This window comes from Lissotriton helveticus, chromosome 9, assembly GCF_964261635.1.
Source record: "Lissotriton helveticus chromosome 9, aLisHel1.1, whole genome shotgun sequence".
NCBI classification, from domain to species: Eukaryota; Metazoa; Chordata; class Amphibia; order Caudata; family Salamandridae; genus Lissotriton; species Lissotriton helveticus.
Window position 1 is genome coordinate 1195746163 of NC_136070.1, and position 19336 is coordinate 1195765498.

Sequence of the window (19336 nt, forward strand, 5' to 3'; positions counted from 1 at the left end):
CTGAAAGAGACAGCCCTGTGCTAAGGACAGCATACTCTGCATTCTGGCTGCCAGCAGTGAAGTTACTCCTTTGATCGACACTTGTTGACACAGAGGGAGAACACCTAAAAATGGAAATTAGGACTATGAATTGTCTAGCGATAATACCTGGCTAATTTCCAAGCCAATGCTATGCAAATAAACTTAATAAACAGCGTTATGTTTGAGTTTGCGATATTTCTTGGAGTTGAGTTAATGTAAAATGGTTAATGTGTGAATATAGGGTGATGTTTGACTATTGGTCTCTGGGCTGTTCGGCTTTTTAGTGGAAAAAACATATATTGAAGGCAGTGTTTGCCTTTTAGTCATATATATGCATAGATTATCCAGCTGTCATTTAGTGGCCATAAAACATCGAATAAGCAAGATGGTATGTTACTGTCCTTTCACAATCGACTAGGCAGGTGATGTCAGAGCTTTGGTAACTTATGTTCTCCGCTCCGGTAGTGCTGTGCCTCAGCATAAGATTTAAAACAGATGCTTGTGGTGATAAAGTTAGGGAATGCAGTGAGGTACTAGAAGTGGGGTTGTTGGACCATTGACTTCATTCCCATGAATTCTGGGAGAGGTCTCAATTAGAAATGGGTTTTGAGGAAGCTCTAGGCGGACCAGGAATAAAACAAGGTAGAAAAAGGTGATAAACCGTGAACCCAGGAAATGAGGTTACACTGTCAAGAACATTGAGGTAGAATAGGTTTAAAGTAAGCCTGACCCAAATGGAGACCACCCCTGCTCTTAGGGGGATGATGTCACTAAATGTAAATGTAAATGTACCGGTATTTATAGAGCGCACAGCTACTTCCCTGAGGTAGTGTCCCGGCGCTGTCCATATACCGCTTAGGAACCCTTCCTGGTTTTCCCTGTGAGTGTCCACTCCTGGGCATCCCCAGGGTGAAACCAGGCATCCCAGCGCTTTTTGGGCCGTTGTGGAGATTAAGTAAGCTATTGCGCAGAGTGGGACCCATGATTAGACTAGGCACCGAGGCGAGAATTATAAGGTCCCAGGAAATTGAGCCCAAGACACGCCGAGGCGGGTATTGAACCCTGGTCCCGGGCCAGACCTCTGCATCAGGGTCTGCCGCTCTCCCCATTGAGCCACACTTCTCCACTAGTACACTGCACTCCTTAATTGTTGGTATCTCTGTACACATTGACGACAATTTGGCAGTTTTTCGATAGTGCTGTACTGGGGTGAGTATTTTACATTGTTCAGCATTCTGTTCATCAATTGTTCTTTTTGCATTTGATTTGAAAGAAGTTGTCACCTGTCAACTGGAAACATGATAAAGAGCAAACTTCTTTTAAACCCGCCAGAAAGAATGGATCCAGATGGTGACAGATGTTGGATACCAAATGCCCTGTGAGAGGCAATTCTGATCTACACTCTTAACTGCAGATACCTCACCTTTTATATTGCCCAAGTGTCAGACTGGATCTTAAAAATCTTAAGCAGTAGCGTGCCAGTAGTTGGTGGTGTTCTGCTCCGGTTTGGCATCCGAGGTCCTGGATCACCAGCTGCATGCTGTCGAAGTCCAGTCCAATATCTTGACGGAGGTGCTTCAATCTGGGGTGGGCTTGCCTTACACCCTGTTCCCCATAAATGAAGCCCTCACTGATGTGCTCTTGGGGCCTGGGCTTCACAGGAGATCTTGTGCATCAAATGATTGCCTGTTGGCATTGTCCTGCCCCAGGAGACCCAGCCTTCCCCTCTCAGCACCCCTTGCTTGAGATTCTGGTTGTGAAGGCCTCACAAGGGAAGATCAACCCAAGGGTGTTCTCTACCAGACCACTGGTTAAGAAATCCAAGAGGCTGGACACCTTTGGGAAGCTCATATTCTCTTCCACCAGCCTTGCCATCGGTGAACACCACATGCCCATTGGGCTAATATTCCCATGCATTAGGGATCTCTGTCCGGCTGCTTCGCATGCTGTTTGAGGGAGCTGTGCCATGCTCAACCAAGATTTGGTTGACCGAAGAGATGAGGCAAAGTTCACCATAAGGTGTAGACTGAACACCACACGCTCCCGGGGTAGAACCATGGCTTCTACAGTGGCGATGCATTGTCTCGTCAGGTTATGGTCCACTGAGTTCTCGGGTGATGTTCAGTCAAAACTGATCAACATGCCTTTCGATGGCTCCTGCCTATTTGCCGATAAGGCAGACTCAGCATTAGAACGCTTTTGCGAGAGCAAGGTCAGTGCCAGATCCCTAGGGATGTCTTGATCAAGCCAGCCGCAACAGCAGTCACTTTGCCCCTATCGCAGATAAGGAAGCGACAGTTTTGGACCAGCCATACATTGTCCAGCAGCCTGTTCAGTCCTTTCATGGACGGGGCTGTGGAGCCCAAAGAGGATGCGGAAGCCAGTCCCAACGTGCTGCCCAGTTTTATGCCTGTTCGTCTGTTGCAGCCTCCAAGCCCCTTTAGCATGCCTTCCATCCAGCACAGACATCCTGTTGGTGTCATATTAGGCACCACCTGCCCCAAAGGTTGTCATTTACGTTCAGCAAGAGTGTTTCTGATCATGCAGAAAGGGTATGCACTACCATGGAAACACCACAGCTTTTCCCACTATCTAAGGAACAGCTCAGGAAGGACCATCTCTCCTGACTCGTCACGAAGTGCAAGCTCTTTTGGCCAAAGGACCCATCGAGAGGATGCCTGCACTGAAAGTAGGGAATGGTTATTCCCTAGTTTCAGGTGCAGAACGACCAAGGCTTCCCCCGCCCCCCCCCCCTACTAGATCTGTGCCCTCCCAACTTCTTTCTGAGGAAAGAGAAATTCAAAATGCTCACATTGACAGAGGTTCTGTCTGCCGTGGAACTTAGAGACTGGATGGTAACACAAGACATGCAGGATGTGTATTTCCACATCCTGGTCCTGCCGGCCCACAGGCAATACCTGTGGTTCATGGTTGGCCACAAGCATTTCCAGTTTCTTTTACTCTTCTTTAGCCTTACCACTGCCCCGCAGGTGTTAAAAAAAGAAAATATGGCGGTGGTTGCAGCACATCTGCGAAAGTCAGGGGTTCTAGTCTTCCCCTAAATCGACTGCTGCTTGCTGAAGGTGGGCTCACCACAGGCAGTCATCACCCCACTCTAGACGATGCCAAACCACCTACTCACTGGGGTTCACTATCAACATGCTAAAGTTGCACCTGATGCTCCGTCTGAGCCATTCTGGAGACAGAAAAAGAGAGACCCTTTCCGCTCTGAACTCCACTGTCTAAAAGCTCATTTTATTTAACCTCCAGAATGTGCACATCTGCCGATGATTCACATGTTGACTATATTATAATTTCGATACTTTTTTTAAATTGCCTTGGTAACCTACGTAGTAATGGTTGGACGCCTTCTCATCCCGGAAAATCTTCGCATTAATAAAACAAGATCAACCATGTTTGGCATGAATGCGATTGAGCATGTTTGGCACACAGAACAATTGGGGATATTTGACACAAACGCGCTTGGGCATGTTTTGAGTATTTCTGATGGATTCTTTTAACCATAGATTCCTCCCCTTCGAATATTCACCAGGGATCAGGTTGAATCCAGAAAGCTATCACCAGCAATACTCCCAAGCGCCGCTAGGTGGCGATGTGCAGCTCCCTGTTGACTCCATACCACACCAGAAGTGACTGAGTAGAGCAGCATATAAGCACCACACCTGCACACTGTTCCCTCATTTCTGAGCCTCAACTCCCAATCTGGTCAGCCTTCTGACAACTACTAAAACAAGACTCCAGTGTGCTAGGAAACAATGTCTCCTAAGACTATGGGTTTCAAACAATGCCGCAATTGTAGGAAATAGAGGTTACTGACCCACATGAGATGTATCTGTTATTTGGGCTCTGGGCAAGACTTGAAGTCATGGAACAAGTGCATCCAAAGGTGACCCAGGACTGAGAAGCCTAGCTGTACGTTGTCGAACACAAGATGAAGCCTCGTTCCTTGCTTAAGTCCTGCTCCAATTCGAGGACACAGACTTGCTCCAGTGAGCAATCAACGTAGTACGTGAAGTACTCTAGCAAGTTAAATTTGAAGTACAAATATAAGCACAATAGGGGCTCTACCCCATCCAGCCAGTCTTTATTTAAAGCAAAGGTGTCCCTTAGAAGGTCTACTTCTGGATCTCTGGTTGCGGAGCAGGTTCCACAGTTTAAGGAGGCCATGCTACAGATATTGGGCATTCCACTGACTCCCTCTCGTGTGCCTTGGCTTCACGACCTGCACCTGCCCCTCAGTTAAGGATGGTGCCCCAGGAGGATCCGTAAGTGGTTCAGATGTGTGACCCCGAACGAACTTCAGAGTTCTACTGACAGATGATGCGCTACAAAATTGCTGAAGTGCATCTAGTCACCATACAGCCCGATTATAATCCTCTGCCTCTATCAGGGACACGTCATCAATGACCCCATGATCTTTTTGGTTCTGATCAAGCTATCTGCCATCCAGAGATGTTGGGGATGGGGATGCTTTTTCCACTCACTGATGATAACTTTTACATGGATTTATTAGAGGCCAGTGGACTTGATAGTTTCTCTTATGTAGGGTTGAACTCTGCATTTGGAGCTCCACAGGAAGAGTGCATCATGTGCAGTGGTAATTTGATGAGTATCTGACGTCTTAGACCTACAATTGCCCTCTATTGAAGGTAAGACAAATGTCCTTACGGAATCCTTAAAATCTGAGTCAGCCACATATGAGCTCCTGCTCTATTTAAATGAGATCCCCACTGACACCTTAAGGGGCACCTTGTCGAAGCCCTCTGAATCACTTGTGAATAGGCAAGTGGCCAGACGTCACAGTGCTGGGCCAGGTAGCCTTTATTTACTCACTAAACACCCTATTCCAGAGAGTCTGGTTATCAGGGCCGGACTGGGAACCACAACCGGCCCTGGCAAAGTGCTTGGTCGCCCTCCCCACTCGGGGAGGGGGGGGGGGAGTTGGAGGTGCCGCCGAGCTCTTTGTCGGGCCGGTTTTTCTGCCGAATTTGGTACAGGGCCGATTTTGGTACAGCCCTGTAACAAAATCGGACCCAACACCGGCCCCCACCCATGCGGCGCACCGGGGGATTGCCCGGTGCCTGCTATGGCCAGTCCGGCCCTGCTGGTTATTCAGACTTCAACCAGCAAGGTGAGTCATGGACCTACTGGATATGTATTTTAACATACTTCTCCTGCAGTCCTACAACTGGCTCCACTACAGGCCTCTCTCCCTTGCCTACCCAGAGCTGACTGGTGACAAATGTATCACTGCTGAATTGGGTAGGCCGTCCAGTGGAGGTGTGGATCAGAGGACTATGGTCTCCAGCAGATACCTGGCTCCATATCAATCTGCTGCAGTTACGGACATTCATTTGGCACTGTAGGCCTTCCTGCTGTCCATCAACCGAAGACCAGTACAAGTTCTCATGGTTAGCACCACTGCCATGTGATACTACAACAAACAGGGTGGAGTGGGGTCCTGGATCTTGTGCTAGGATAATCTGTGCCTCTGCCGTTGGCTGAACTGTCAGGTCATTTCTCCGTTCGTGAGCCACTTGATCGGATCCTTGATTGCCAGGGCGGACGAGCTCAGCTGATGGTGTCTGACAGAACACACATGATGGCTACATTTTGGTGCAATACATCTTCCAACAGTGGGTTAGATCTTCACGCCACTGTTAAAAATGCAGTCAAAGTTTTATACTCTCAAGGAGATTTGTTCAAGTTGGATTGGAACATGCAACTCTTATATGCCTTTCCACCCCTACCTCTTCTGCCCTGAGTTCAGAAGCTGATCAGGAACAACCTGGCCCAAGTCATCCTAGTGGCACTGGATTGGTCCAGGAGATTTTGGTGCCCAGAGCTTCTGTGCATCTGCCCTCTGATCAGGTTATCACTTAGGGAAACTATTCTGTCACCGCAGCAGGGCGGGCTTCTCCTCCCAGAGCCTGCACAATCTACACATTTATGCATATTGATTGAGCGACAACAATTGCTGCCATTTGACTTGCCACACGAAGTTCTGGATGTCGGCCTGGCTGCCAGGCATATTTTCACAAAGCCCATCTTCACTGGGCTCTAGAACACTGGTGGCGTGGCACCTATAAGAAAGACCATCTGCAAGCTAAGTTGTCAGATATTTTGTTATTGGCTTTGTCTTTAGCCCAGCAAGTCCTTGCAGTGGGGAGGTGGTCTGCCTGCTCTTTTGGCCTTTTTACTTTTGCTGGGCTAATCATCCGTGTTTAAATCATCTGTTGTAATGCAGTTTATTAAAGGTTTGACACATGTTCCCTCCTAAACCGTTTACGATGCAACTTTGTCTTGCCCTGTCTCATGGGTACGTCCTTCAAGCAGTATCAGTGCAACCTCCCCAAAAAACAATTCTGGAAATACCGGTCCTGTGTGTTCAGGTGGCCATCTTGCCTAAGTTTGTGACTCCTTTGCACGTTGGCAATCCATCACCCTACTAGCTGGACCCCAAAATGGCCTTAAGATTTTATGATGACCATACCAAGGATCACCATGTGGACGGTCAGATTTTTTTTTTGGGGGGGGGGGGTCCTCTGGGGCAGACTGTGCAGAAGAGAACTTATGCCCCTTCCACGGGTGTTGGCAAACTAACGTCACTTGCTAGAAGTGAATGAGGCGAAAGTAAAGAAGTATCCCATGTTTATGTCACATCACAAGTGCTGTTATCTGCAGAGCCCAAGATTAGTATTTCTTGTCGTTTCTTTTAACTCTGCCTCCACTGTAGGCCTGTTTTTCTATAATGTAGGGTAGATGAGATCAAATTGCATTCTTGTTTTCACACAGCGGCTCACGCTTCTTCTGACTGAGCTGAATGAATAAACCACCTCAGGGAGAGACTGGGAACTCGTGCCCTGGTTACAGCTGCAGGCCCTGCTGCTCTGAGCTCCAGGGGCCGACTCTGCATCAGGTGGTGGCTTGTCAGCCAGGATGTGGTTTTTGTCCCCGAGGAAGTTCATGCAAATGCACGTCGCATGACTGGTCTGATGATGTTGGTTGCGTTGTAGCATTGAGCCAGGGGCATGCCAGTCGCAGCATTGAACCAGGAACGTGCTGGTTAGAGTTAGTGTTTTAGGTGTGCGTTGGTGGAAAGGGAAGCTGGTACTGTTTACTACACCTAAATCCCACAAATGATATGTCCCTTTCTGCCAGATGCAGTGGTGATCTGCCTCAAGCTGGAGGCCATGCCAGCTAGAGCCCCACAGAAAAGTAAGAGTTTCTGTAGAACCGTGGTACGGGTACCTCATGAAGTGCAGAAAGTCACTGGCATAAGGCACTTAATATGTGGTCTATACATGTGCCTGGGCCTTCGTGGCCCTTGGACAGCACCACCTGAAGACCCCTGAACCACCTTTGCGGTGGGTGTCCAGTATTTGGTGCTTTGCTGTTTGTGGTACCCGTTATGATAGTTGCATGGCCTTGCTCTGCATTTGGTTGGCATGGTGCCATTAAAAGTTTGTTTTTAAATTAAATTGTTGAGATTGCATTCACACAACGCTTAACACCCCTGACGAGGTGTTGAAGCATTTTACAGCAGATATCACGCTACCCACAAGCCCAAAATTAGTGATCAGTCTATAAGTCATTGGGGTTAGTTTTGCATGCTCATTACATGCATTCACCCCCAGTTTCGTTGTGGTACCTTAGCATGGATGTGATCATTAGAGGGGGGCTATGTGAGCAGCAGTTTCTTGCTGGAATTAATAGATATTAGGGTTTCCAAAAAGAGCTTAACCCGTTCGGTGCTGCGGACGGCCCCCTGCCGTCCTACGTGACGGTGGGCTTGTGCGGAGGACAGCCGGGGCCGTCTGAACCCCGCCCACTGATTAAATCGCCCGCACCACTGCGGAATTCGCGCCGCGGTCAACGGGTTAAGATGGATAAGGTATGAGATTTAGAGTAATTTATAAACACAAGAAGCAGACAGAAGGTAGAAGAAAAGAAAAGGTGCATTGGAATAAAAAAATCAGGGATGGAAGTAAAAGTTTAATTGAAGGTTAATTTTTCATGCAGGATTTTAAGGAAAATAGCAGGTTGAGATGTTTTGCTTACAATCTGTGGATGTAAACCTGTTGAAAGAAACCGTTTTAAATTCTGCTCCTAAGGAATGCAGCATGCACAATTTATTTAGATGCATTCAAGAGGTGACACAGATGCATCCGGCGTGAAAAAGGAATCTTAGTGCATATTGAGACCCATTTACATGTGACTGTCAAGCAATGTGACAAGCATATTCCGCTACCCGCAAATACAAATTGAGGACACCCCAGAGAGACCCTTTTTATATACCTACTACAGCAGACAGTACTATAACATATTGTTCGTTTATGCAAATCATATGCACCATACATAAACTGTACATATAATATAAAACCTATGCCCACCAACTTTCAAAATAGTGCACTATCAATTGCCTTGTTCTATGTGCTTGGTCTTGCTTTCCCTCTAGCACCGATACTGCTCTGCACATGATGCCCATTGAAAATAGGGGCGGAAGAGAGCCCATACATGTGCCTTGTCCTAGGCTGCAAGTGGCGCCCGGCGAAAGGTGGCGCTCTTTGTACCTAGCGCTTATTTGCATTGTTTTTGCAGTTAGATTAAGTAGCGCTTGTGACACCGGAGCATGCTGGTTGGGCTGCATGTGTGGTCATGCTCTGGAGCAGTTGCCCGTGCTACAGTAATGGAATGCTATCTGGCCGTGCGGTCATAAGACAGCAGGCCTTCAGTCACTGATCCATCATGATCCACCTCTTGTGGTAAGAATGACCTATGCCCGCATGCATGCCTTCCTACCGACGTCCATCTTGTGTCCTCCTGAGTTCGAGTTTGTCGAGTACCATTTCTGCTTCTTTTCCCGTAGGCCTGGAGAGGGACAAGTTTGATAACAAGACTGTGACGTTCGAGGAGCACATCAAGGAGGAACACAACATGTGGCATTACCTCTGCTTCATCGTCCTGGTGAAGGTGAAGGATTCGACAGAATATACGGGGCCTGAGAGCTATGTCGCGGAGATGATAAAGGCAAGTGCGTAGCATCCTCTGACTGTGACCTGTAATTGCTCTGTGGTATGGCCGTGGTTGGGTAACTAGCTCTGGAGTGTGTCCCGTCACTGGAACGTCATGGCAGGTGGGCACCTAGCATATCGGTTGTTAGTGGTAGTTCTAGGGTAAAACATACCCATCCAGATGGGACTACCTCCTAGAATTGCAAAGAGCTAATCCCAAGCTAAGTGGTGTCCCATTAGACCAGGTTAGTGTTTTTGACTAACTGAGGCTGACCTCACCGAGGATTTTGATTGGAGATGTCATCTTGAAAAGAGAAGGCTTAAACTAACCCAACATACTGGGGTGTTGACAAGAGCAAAAAATAACTCATTTCCGCCCAATCTCCACAGCAATCCAAATCTATAAAGTGCAGGCACGAGGAGCTGCCCTGTATGGGGCCGAGCTCTGGGGGCTCGAGGATATTTCTGCTTTGCTACTTACTGAGATCTGCTTCCTATGTCTGCTGTTTGGACTACCAAATAGCACACCATTACTACCACTTAGACTTGACCTGGGAGTGAGGCCTATCAATGATGGGGTGGGGGGCGAATCAGGTCCTTACTTTTTTGGAGGCAGATCTCAGCCTCGATAAAACTGTATTCCTATTGAGCTGACCTTAAGGAAGTGTTGGGGATCCCAGGGTTGGCAAGCATACCTTTGATAAAATATATCAAAGATACCTTGACCAAGAGGGTGTGTGAAACTGGACAGATCCAGAGGCTGTTAAAGAGGAGGTACCGGCAATACAAAATGGATCATCTGCTGGCATACTCCTCATACGGTACCCTGCCCGACTCTTTCTGTATGATCAAGGTAGACTACTGCTTGGAACAGTTTTTGGATGAAACATGCAGTTTAAATAAAGCACCCTACCAATCACCTCTTTAACTAGCAAATGGGGAAGTAAACAGAGCCCTATTGGATACAGCTGCCCTAGCTGTGGGGCAGATAGTGAGGCGGAAGTTTATGTTCTGTTCTTTTGCCCAGCTTTTGCTAAAAGCAGGAAAAGTGGAATTCCTGTTTCTCGGCTGTTTGGTGTCAGGGATGATCAAAGTGATTTTCGAATTTTAAAAACTGAGGTTAGACAAAGTTTGTTGTTCGCTGTATCCCGCTTTTTATTTTCAATATGGAGGATTAGGCAAAAGATGTGCCTCTAAATGTTTTCTTATTTTAACTAATGTATTCTCTATAACCAGATTTATTGGGTCCCATGTGTACAGTATGTATTTGCTGTTTAATATTTTATGGGGTTTAATTCATGTGATTTCATTTTATAGGTTTCATTTTTATGGTATACAGCCGAAATAAAGTTAGTAAAGTAAAGAGCATGAGTGGCACATGTAGACCCAGAAGCCCAAATCTTTGGTCATGTGATGAGTCTCACACAGTACTCAGTACACAGGCAACCAAAGACAAAGTAATCAGGCAAACAGCCTTCCAGAAGGGCAAGATCAGTTCACGAATTACCAGCCTTGTGAGTAGGACGAAGGATTTATCCTACTAGGATGGCTGAAACTTGATGGTCTCAGAGTTGACCCGACACAAACTATGGTTCAGAGGCGGGGGCTCCAGTACTCCATGCACACTTGCCTATCTTTTATTTCGATTGCTCAAGGTTGGTGCCTACCAGCAGGCAGATACTATAGGCTGGTGGTCCCAATAGACTTCACAGGAATTCCTCTCATTGAAGCAGGGGGCTAAGTGAGTTATTTTATTTTCCACTTGATCTTTTCCAGTGGACTTCTTACTTTTGGAAGGACTGAGTGAATGAGGGTGTTGCTGTGGCACGCGCGCTACCTGTTCGTCCCCTTGCTGCTGACTCAGCCTAAGGCTGGAACTTTTTTCCAGCCTTGTAAGACTAATAGTTTGGTCTGTCCTGACTGAGTTTGTTGCCAAATTAAGAATTCATACTAAAGTGCATTTGCAACCCAGAATACTAAAGTGATTCCATGTCTGCAACTGCTATCCTTTGTATAGGCACCATATAAAACCACTTACAGCTCTACACAGTGGTACAGTTTTAACTTCACCGATTGCCATATTCCAGTCAGTTGAGTCTCTGCTACTGTCGGGATCTTCAATATATCAGTTTGGCCAGTCAAGTTCTCAGGGGCTCAGATCACATTGAGCACGAAAATGAATCTCTCAAGTTCTCTTAGGACTGTATTGATGGCGGTGAAGGTTTGTGCAGTGTCTGCCCTTACACTGAAGAGACTCTGGTGATTCAGGCCTTGCCCTGCTTACTCCAATGTTAGGATGTTTGTTTTTTCTACATCCAGTCAGTGTTTTGGAAGACAAAGCAGGCGTACCTCTTGGGGCTCTTATGAATGCAGTCCTTCGACTGATGCACGTTCCCCATAAACTCTTGTTGTTTTGCAGCTGTCCCACGGGGTTCTCTTAAGCTTCCTCGAGGGTGTTTTTTAAGATTAATATTCCAGATGGTATTTATTTTTTATATTTTCTTACTCCAGCCTATTTTGCACTAGCCCATGTAAAATTGTTCCCTCCAGCAAGGATCGCAGTGGTAGCTGTGTCGCGTCGGAAACGTGCTTCTCTGTTCAATCAATCAATCAATCATCACACTTGTATAGCGCACTACTCACCCGGAAGGGTCTCAAGGTGCTTGGGGGAAAGGGTCCGCTACTGCTCGAACAGCCAGGTCTTGAGTTGTCTCCTGAAGGCGAGATGGTCCTGGGTCAGCCGAAGGTGGATGGGGAGGGAGTTCCATGTCTTGGCCGCCAGGTAGGACAAGGATCTGCCTCCGGCGGTGGCTCTTCGGATGCGTGGTACGGCGGCGAGGGCGAGGCTAGTAGACCGTAGCTGGCGGGTGGGCGTGTAGAAGGTCAGGCGGTCGTTGAGGTATGTGGGGCCCAGGTCGTAGAGAGACTTGTGTGCGTGGGTGAGGAGCCGGAACGTGATCCTCTTGTTGACGGGGAGCCAGTGCAGGTCTCTCAGGTGGTCGGAGATGTGCCTGCGTCGGGGGATGTCCAGGATGAGTCGGGCGGAGGCGTTCTGGATGCGTTGGAGTCTTTTCTGTAGCTTGGCTGTGGTTCCGGCGTAGAGGGTGTTTCCGTAGTCCAGTCGGCTGGTGACGAGTGCCTGGGTGACCGTCTTCCTGGTTTCGGTCGGGATCCATCGGAAGATCTTGCGAAGCATGCGTAAGGTGTGAAAGCATGATGAGGAGACGGCGTTGACTTGTCTGGTCATCGAGAGTGAGGAGTCCAGGATGAAGCCCAGGTTGCGTGCTGTTCAGAGTAGTGTATGGGTGCACAGATGGCCTTCAGCTACAGACCGTGCATCTTCCTCGGAGCCATATCCACGCCTGAAGCCTGGTCTCGGGCCATCACATCTCAGCAGTCCTGACGTGTTATCCCTTTAGTCTAAGGTTCTGGTTCAGCTTGCCTTCAGTGAGCACATTGTACCCACTTTGATTCTGGAAAGCTATTCAGGTGCTGGAAAGATCTTCTGTTCACTAAAGTTGCAGATTTCTCTCGATCCTGCACGGATCGTAGCAGAGCGTTCAGGCCCTCCCTGTGCATGGGTAACTGGAGTCCTCCATGCAAGGAGCCGCTTCTGTGTCCGAAGGGCTGCACCAATCAGGGCAGTTCCTCCTTTGTAGACCTGCAAACAAGGCGACGCCGGTGGCCTTTGTTTCATGCGCCTTGAATATACTCTGCAGAGCAGCAACGTTTGCTAATCTGCATGTATTTAAAACTCGACACTTTATACTGTAGTTCCTGAGGAGGACCTTGATTTAGCCAGGTCATGTAGGGAAACGTGTTTGGCTCTGAAGTCTACATGATGGCTGGTGGGCTGGTGCACCGCACTTGCTTTTCTGTGTACTTTAAAATGAGGGTAAAAAAAGAACAGGCGTAAGAACACGTTGCTCACTTTAGATACTGTTGTACTCCCAGGCTAGTAGACCACTTCTGTGTGACCTCCAAGAACCTTCATTCTCTTTGACCCCCAAGAACCTTCATTCTCTTTGACCCCCCCCTCCTAAATACTGATGAAACGGGCCAGCGAGTACGCTCTTTGGACGACTTCCACTGTGTCAAGTGAACTGACCAGCAAAGCTGCGCTCAGCAGGAGTATAGGATATGTGTCCCCTCCGTCTGACTCGTGTGGCGTCACCCATTCTAATTGAGTGGCCGGGTCCTAGCTTATCCATGAATACAAAAAAACTGGTGGGGATCAGTGATTTTTTTTTTTTTTATTTCAGCATTTTTTTAATAATTTTTTTTTTTTTAAATTAAGGAATCTGTGATTTTAAGACATTTTAGCTGGTTCTCTGCCTTAGAGTGAATTGTGCAAATTGAGTAGTGTGGAAATCTGAGTGTGGTGCATTAGAATCTACACTCTGACGCACGCCTGGTAATTGGCTGCAGACACGGAGTATGGCCCGGTGATCAAAGGCCCTCTTGGTGCCCGGGAAAGGCCTCACACCGGTCTAAAACCGGTCCCTGTGGTGCTCTGACTTCGTATCACATTACCAGTATCAGATTCATCGCCTAATCGCTCGGCACCTTCTCACTGAACCCCACTCCAGTCCTACCTCTTTCCTCCCCTCCTAGAGTACCAATCTCCTTTTCCAGTCAACCACTAATCCAGTGACCAGGCCAGGAGTCGTGATCTAGGTGGGCAGTGAAGAGGCAGTCATCTCCCAGGTATCTTGAGACCTGGGGCTGGACTGGAGCACATATTCTACCCAATGTCCAAGTTGTGCCTACAAGTTTTACTCTGTATTTCAAGAGGTTTGTACGTGTGGGCTTCTTGTTTCTGCTTTCTCCACCTCACACTCCGCTCTCTGCTTCACCCTGCTCTCCTGCTCACCTCACTCTCTATTTCCTCCCACTTCTCTCTCCACCTCACCCTCCTCTTCCTTTTTCTCCCCACCTTTTTCTCTCCACCTCCTCCTCCTTTCTCCATGCTGTGACCTCCTCTCTCTCTGCTCCACCGTCCCATCCCCTCACTGTGCATCAACTTCTCTCCACATCACACTTCTGTCTCCTCACATCCCGCTTTCCACCTCACATCCCGCTTTCCACCTCACATCCCGCTTTCCACCTCACATCCCGCTTTCCACCTCACATCCCTCTTTCCACCTCACATCCCTCTTTCCACCTCACATCCCTCTTACTCCACCGTCCCATCCTCTCATTGTGCATCAACTTCCTCTTGCCACATCACCCTTTTGTCTACACCTCACCCTTCTCTCTGTCCCGTCCTTCTGTCTTTCCAACCAACCCTTCTCCCTTTCACTGTTTCCTCTGTCTCACTCCCCTCTCCCTCTCCTACCGATCACTGTCCTTTCTTTGCTTCGCATTCTCTCTACACCTCACCGTCTTCTGTCAGCATCTGCTTCACAGCTGCTACATATGGGGTAGCGGTTGTGTGAATGTAAAGGAAGCTTGATCTGCTACCGTACAAGCATGTGTGACTATGTGTGGGTGCGCTGGTGTGCATCATGGGACCTCGCACCCCTGCTGCCCGGACGTGTTCTTCATTGGTATAACTCCGCATTTGAACAGAGGCAGCACCGAGGCCTGGATTATATAGAGCGCACTCATGAGCAGGCACAACATATAGGCCATATGCATTTTAAAGCGATAGTACTGAGGTGTGCAGATTTTTTTCAGTTCTGCATAGTGCCTACAGCTGCACCTTTACTCCAAAACCAAGTGCTAACAATTGGAAGGGCAAACAAAGTAGACATAGTAACCATCAAATGTCCTGTCAATCACTTTCCTCATTCTCCGGCTCCATCCCCCTACTACCTCAGACATCACCCATCACAGCATCTGTATGGCCTTCTCTACTCTGACATTCTCAGCCCTCCTACTCCTCTCTAAGCTACCATTTCTCATTATTTTTCTTTTTCCTTGTCACTCCTTTACTTTTATTTGACCCCGCAGTTTCCTTTTTTTGTCTTCATTCTTGTTATGGTATTTTCTATCCTCGCTCTCATTTAATCACTCTCTGTCTCCCATCTCTCTGCCTCTTAGTCTTTTCTTCTTGTCTCGATTCTGGAACCTCTGATGTTCCCAACCCTTCAGCACCACAGTTGTCAAAACTGTGGCCTCGTTTTCAAGACTTCTAATGCAAAGGCTGCACGTCCACAGCAGCGAGTTACTCAGTAGCTAATAGCATTAATTGATGTGAGTTATGCACTCTAGTTTTCAAATTCCCTAAAACATCAGTTATTTCAGTATCAAATAGGTGTGGTTAAGAGGCTGAGGGACAGCTGTGCTGGCAGCTCCGAATTGTACTATCAATGCCAGGACACTAAACTCTTGTGTTGGAAATTAAAGGGTGAGCTGCAAGGTTTAATGTGTGAAGCCGCAGCTTGTAGGAGCATTTCAGCATTAGACCGCGATGTTGTCTGATTTATCGGTTTAGGAACTGTTACAGCACTGATGTCTGTAGTTCATTTGTACCTTCTGTGATAACTAAATCAGACACATCCTTGCTTTTTTGGGAGACCAACACAGCCACCAGCGCGCCGAAGTGCGGTCACTGTGTCTTAAGGCCGTTCAAATTATGTTAGCGGACTTGATAGTTGTCCAACTGTAGGTACATTTTCAATCCCTGTTCTTGGATGGCAAAATCCTATTAGATTCTTTCTGCTACACGCGTCTCTTGCGTGCTGTGTGATGGGAGCGTGGGTAGAACTATTTTGATGTAATGTGTGAATGTCGCAGGTACCCTGCTGTGTAAACACACACACTCACTCTCTCACACACTCACTCTCACCCACTCTCTCTCTCACCCCCACTCTCTCTCACCCCCACTCTCTCTCTCACCCCCACTCTCTCTCTCACCCCCACTCTCTCTCACCCCCACTCTCTCTCACCCCCACTCTGTCTCACCCCCACTCTCTCTCACCCCCACTCTCTCTCACCCCCACTCTCTCTCACCCCCACTCTCTCTCACCCCCACTCTCTCTCACCCCCACTCTCTCACACCCCCACTCTCTCTCACCCCCACTCTCTCTCACCCCCACTCTCTCTCACCCCCACTCTCTCTCACCCCCACTCTCTCACCCCCACTCTCTCACCCCCACTCTCTCACCCCCACTCTCTCACCCCCACTCTCTCTCACCCCCACTCTCTCTCACCCCCACTCTCTCTCACCCCCACTCTCTCTCACCCCCACTCTCTCTCACCCCCACTCTCTCTCACCCCCACTCTCTCTCACCCCCACTCTCTCTCACCCCCACTCTCTCTCACCCCCACTCTCTCACCCCCCCACTCTCTCACCCCCCCACTCTCTCACCCCCCCACTCTCTCACCCCCCCACTCTCTCACCCCCCCACTCTCTCACCCCCCCACTCTCTCACCCCCCCACTCTCTCTCCCCCACTCTCTCCCCCCACTCTCTCCCCCCACTCTCTCACCCCCACTCTCTCACCCCCACTCTCTCACCCCCACTCTCTCACCCCCACTCTCTCTCACCCCCACTCTCTCTCACCCCCACTCTCTCTCACCCCCACTCTCTCTCACCCCCACTCTCTCTCACCTCCCCACTCTCTCACCCCCACTCTCTCTCACCCCCACTCTCTCTCACCCCCACTCTCTCTCACCCCCACTCTCTCTCACCCCCACTCTCTCTCACCCCCACTCTCTCTCACCCCCACTCTCTCACCCCCACTCTCTCTCACCCCCACTCTCTCTCACCCCCACTCTCTCTCACCCCCACTCACACCCCTCTCTCTCACTCACCCCACTCTCTCTCACTCACCCCACTCTCTCTCACTCACCCCACTCACACACCCCCAACCCCACTCCCCCACCCCCCTCACACTCACACTGTCACTCTCCCATTCCTACTGACTTCGCACCTGTCCCAGGCACTACAGGTTTCAAAACGCTAAACAAGCTGAGAACGCGAGGCTGAAGTCCAGGTAACTCGTTAAGAAACAGAATATAAGTGTATTAATTGTAAATGGACCTTGGTGGGCCATGTGGCTACCTTGGGATGGATTAGCTCGCCTGGCCCTCCCTCTAGGCAGGCTCTGGCCCAGCGCCCTTCCGCTTCTACAGCGCGCACTCCAAAACATGATCATGTTAGTTGTGTAGCGCCTTATGCTTGCTTCAGCCTGCTAGAAAGGGAGCTTGGAACGATTCTTACTAACCCACTGGCATGCATTGTTGACAATGGATTGATCCAGTAATCAATCCCCTCTGTTCAACATCTTTCCGTGCAGGGCAAATGTTTATCACGACTGCTAATTAGTTAATGTTTTTTTTTTCTCTGGTCTATTTTGTTTAGTTACGCTTCATATGTAGGTTTACTTCCCGCAAATGTTAGTTTGAGGTAAAATTAAGTGAAGAGGGTGTGGCGTAAGAACCAGAGCTGCCGACTTTGGAACTGGGGAACCAGGTTCGAGTCTCGGCGTCGGCTCAACCGAATTCTGGGCAAATCCCTTAATCTCCCCTTGCCTATAAATAACGCATGCGACCGTGTGTAATGTAACGGGTGCTCGAGTAAAGCGCTCCAATACCTTTGGGTCGAGTTCGCGCTAAATTAAACCACGAGGGGTACGGGGGTCAGTTATATCTGCCCACTGATGCAGAGCGAGAGAGTCGAAGATGACTGGGTGGGTAGACAGTCACAAAGCCATCGTATGAATGCACTAACAGCTGGTCACTGCTACAGTGAAAGCGCAGTGCGAGGAGAGGACTTCAGCGTCGCGGTCTCAGCTTGTTTAGCGTTTTGAAACCTGTAGTGCCTGGGACAGGTGCGAAGTCAGTAGGAATGGGAGAGAGTGACAGTGTGAGTGTGAGGGGGGTGGGGGAGTGGGGTTGGGGGTGTGTGAGTGGGGTGAGTGAGAGAGAGTGGGGTGAGAGGAGAGCCTCTCACTGCTAGTGTCAGGGAGCCGATGCAGTGAGTGCTCCAGTGAGTGTGCGTGGAGAGCCTCTCACTGCTAGTGTCAGGAAGCCGATGCAGTGAGTGCAGTGACACCTGTCACTGCTACTATGAAAGCGTGCGAGCAGAGCCTCTCACTGCTAGTGTCAGGGAACCGATGCAGTGAGTGCTCCAGTGAAAGCGTGTGAGAAGAGCCTCTCACTGCTAGTGTCAGGGAGCCGAAGCAGTGAGTGCAGTGACACCTGCCACTGCTACTATGAAAGCGTGCGAGGAGAGCCTCTCACTGCTAGTGTCAGGGAACCGATGCAGTGAGTGCTCGAGTGAAAGCGTGCGAGGAGAGCCTCTCACTACTAGTGTCAGGGAGCTGAAGCAGTGAGTGCAGTGACACCTGCCACTGCTACTATGAAAGCGTGCGAGGAGAGCCTCTCACTGCTAGTGTCAGGGAACCGATGCAGTGAGTGCTCGAGTGAAAGCGTGCGAGGAGAGCCTCTCACTGCTAGTGTCAGGGAACCGATGCAGTAAGTACTCCAGTGAAAGCGTGCGTGGAGAGCCTCTCACTGCTAGTGTCAGGAAGCCGATGCAGTGAGTGCAGTGACACCTGTCACTGCTACTATGAAAGCGTGCGAGCAGAGCCTCTCACTGCTAGTGTCAGGGAACCGATGCAGTGAGTGCTCCAGTGAAAGCGTGTGAGAAGAGCCTCTCACTGCTAGTGTCAGGGAGCCGAAGCAGTGAGTGCAGTGACACCTGCCACTGCTACTATGAAAGCGTGCGAGGAGAGCCTCTCACTGCTAGTGTCAGGGAACCGATGCAGTGAGTGCTCGAGTGAAAGCGTGCGAGGAGAGCCTCTCACTACTAGTGTCAGGGAGCTGAAGCAGTGAGTGCAGTGACACCTGCCACTGCTACTATGAAAGCGTGCGAGGAGAGCCTCTCGCTGCTAGTGTCAGGGAGTTGATGCAGTGAGTGCAGTGACACCTGCCACTGCTACTATGAAAGCGTGCGAGGAGAGCCTCTCACTGCTAGTGTCAGGGAGCCGATGCAGTGAGTGCTCCAGTGAAAGCGTGTGAGAGCCTCTCACTGCTAGTGTCAGGGAGCCGATGCAGTGTGTGCAGTGACACCTGCTACTATGAAAGCGTGTGAGGAGAGCCTATCACTGCTATTGTCAGGGAGCCGATGCAGTGAGTGCAGGGACACCTGCCACTGCTACTATGAAAGCGTGCGAGGAGAGCCTCTCACTGCTAGTGTCAGGGAACCGATGCAGTGAGTGCTCGAGTGAAAGCGTGCGAGGAGAGCCTCTCACTGCTAGTGTCAGGGAACCGATGCAGTAAGTACTCCAGTGAAAGCGTGCGAGGAGAGCCTCTCACTGCTAGTGTCAG

General features: G+C 49.3%; 1 protein-coding gene across 1 annotated transcript in view; it reads left to right on the forward strand.

Moving 5' to 3' along the window:
• Positions 1-19336, forward strand: part of ITPR1 (inositol 1,4,5-trisphosphate receptor type 1) — a 1533308-nt gene that overhangs the window by 1349246 nt on the left and 164726 nt on the right. The window contains exon 55 of the mRNA XM_078661662.1: positions 8912-9072. Coding sequence (XP_078517788.1) covers positions 8912-9072 — 161 coding nt within the window. The remainder of the gene's footprint in view (positions 1-8911; positions 9073-19336) is intronic.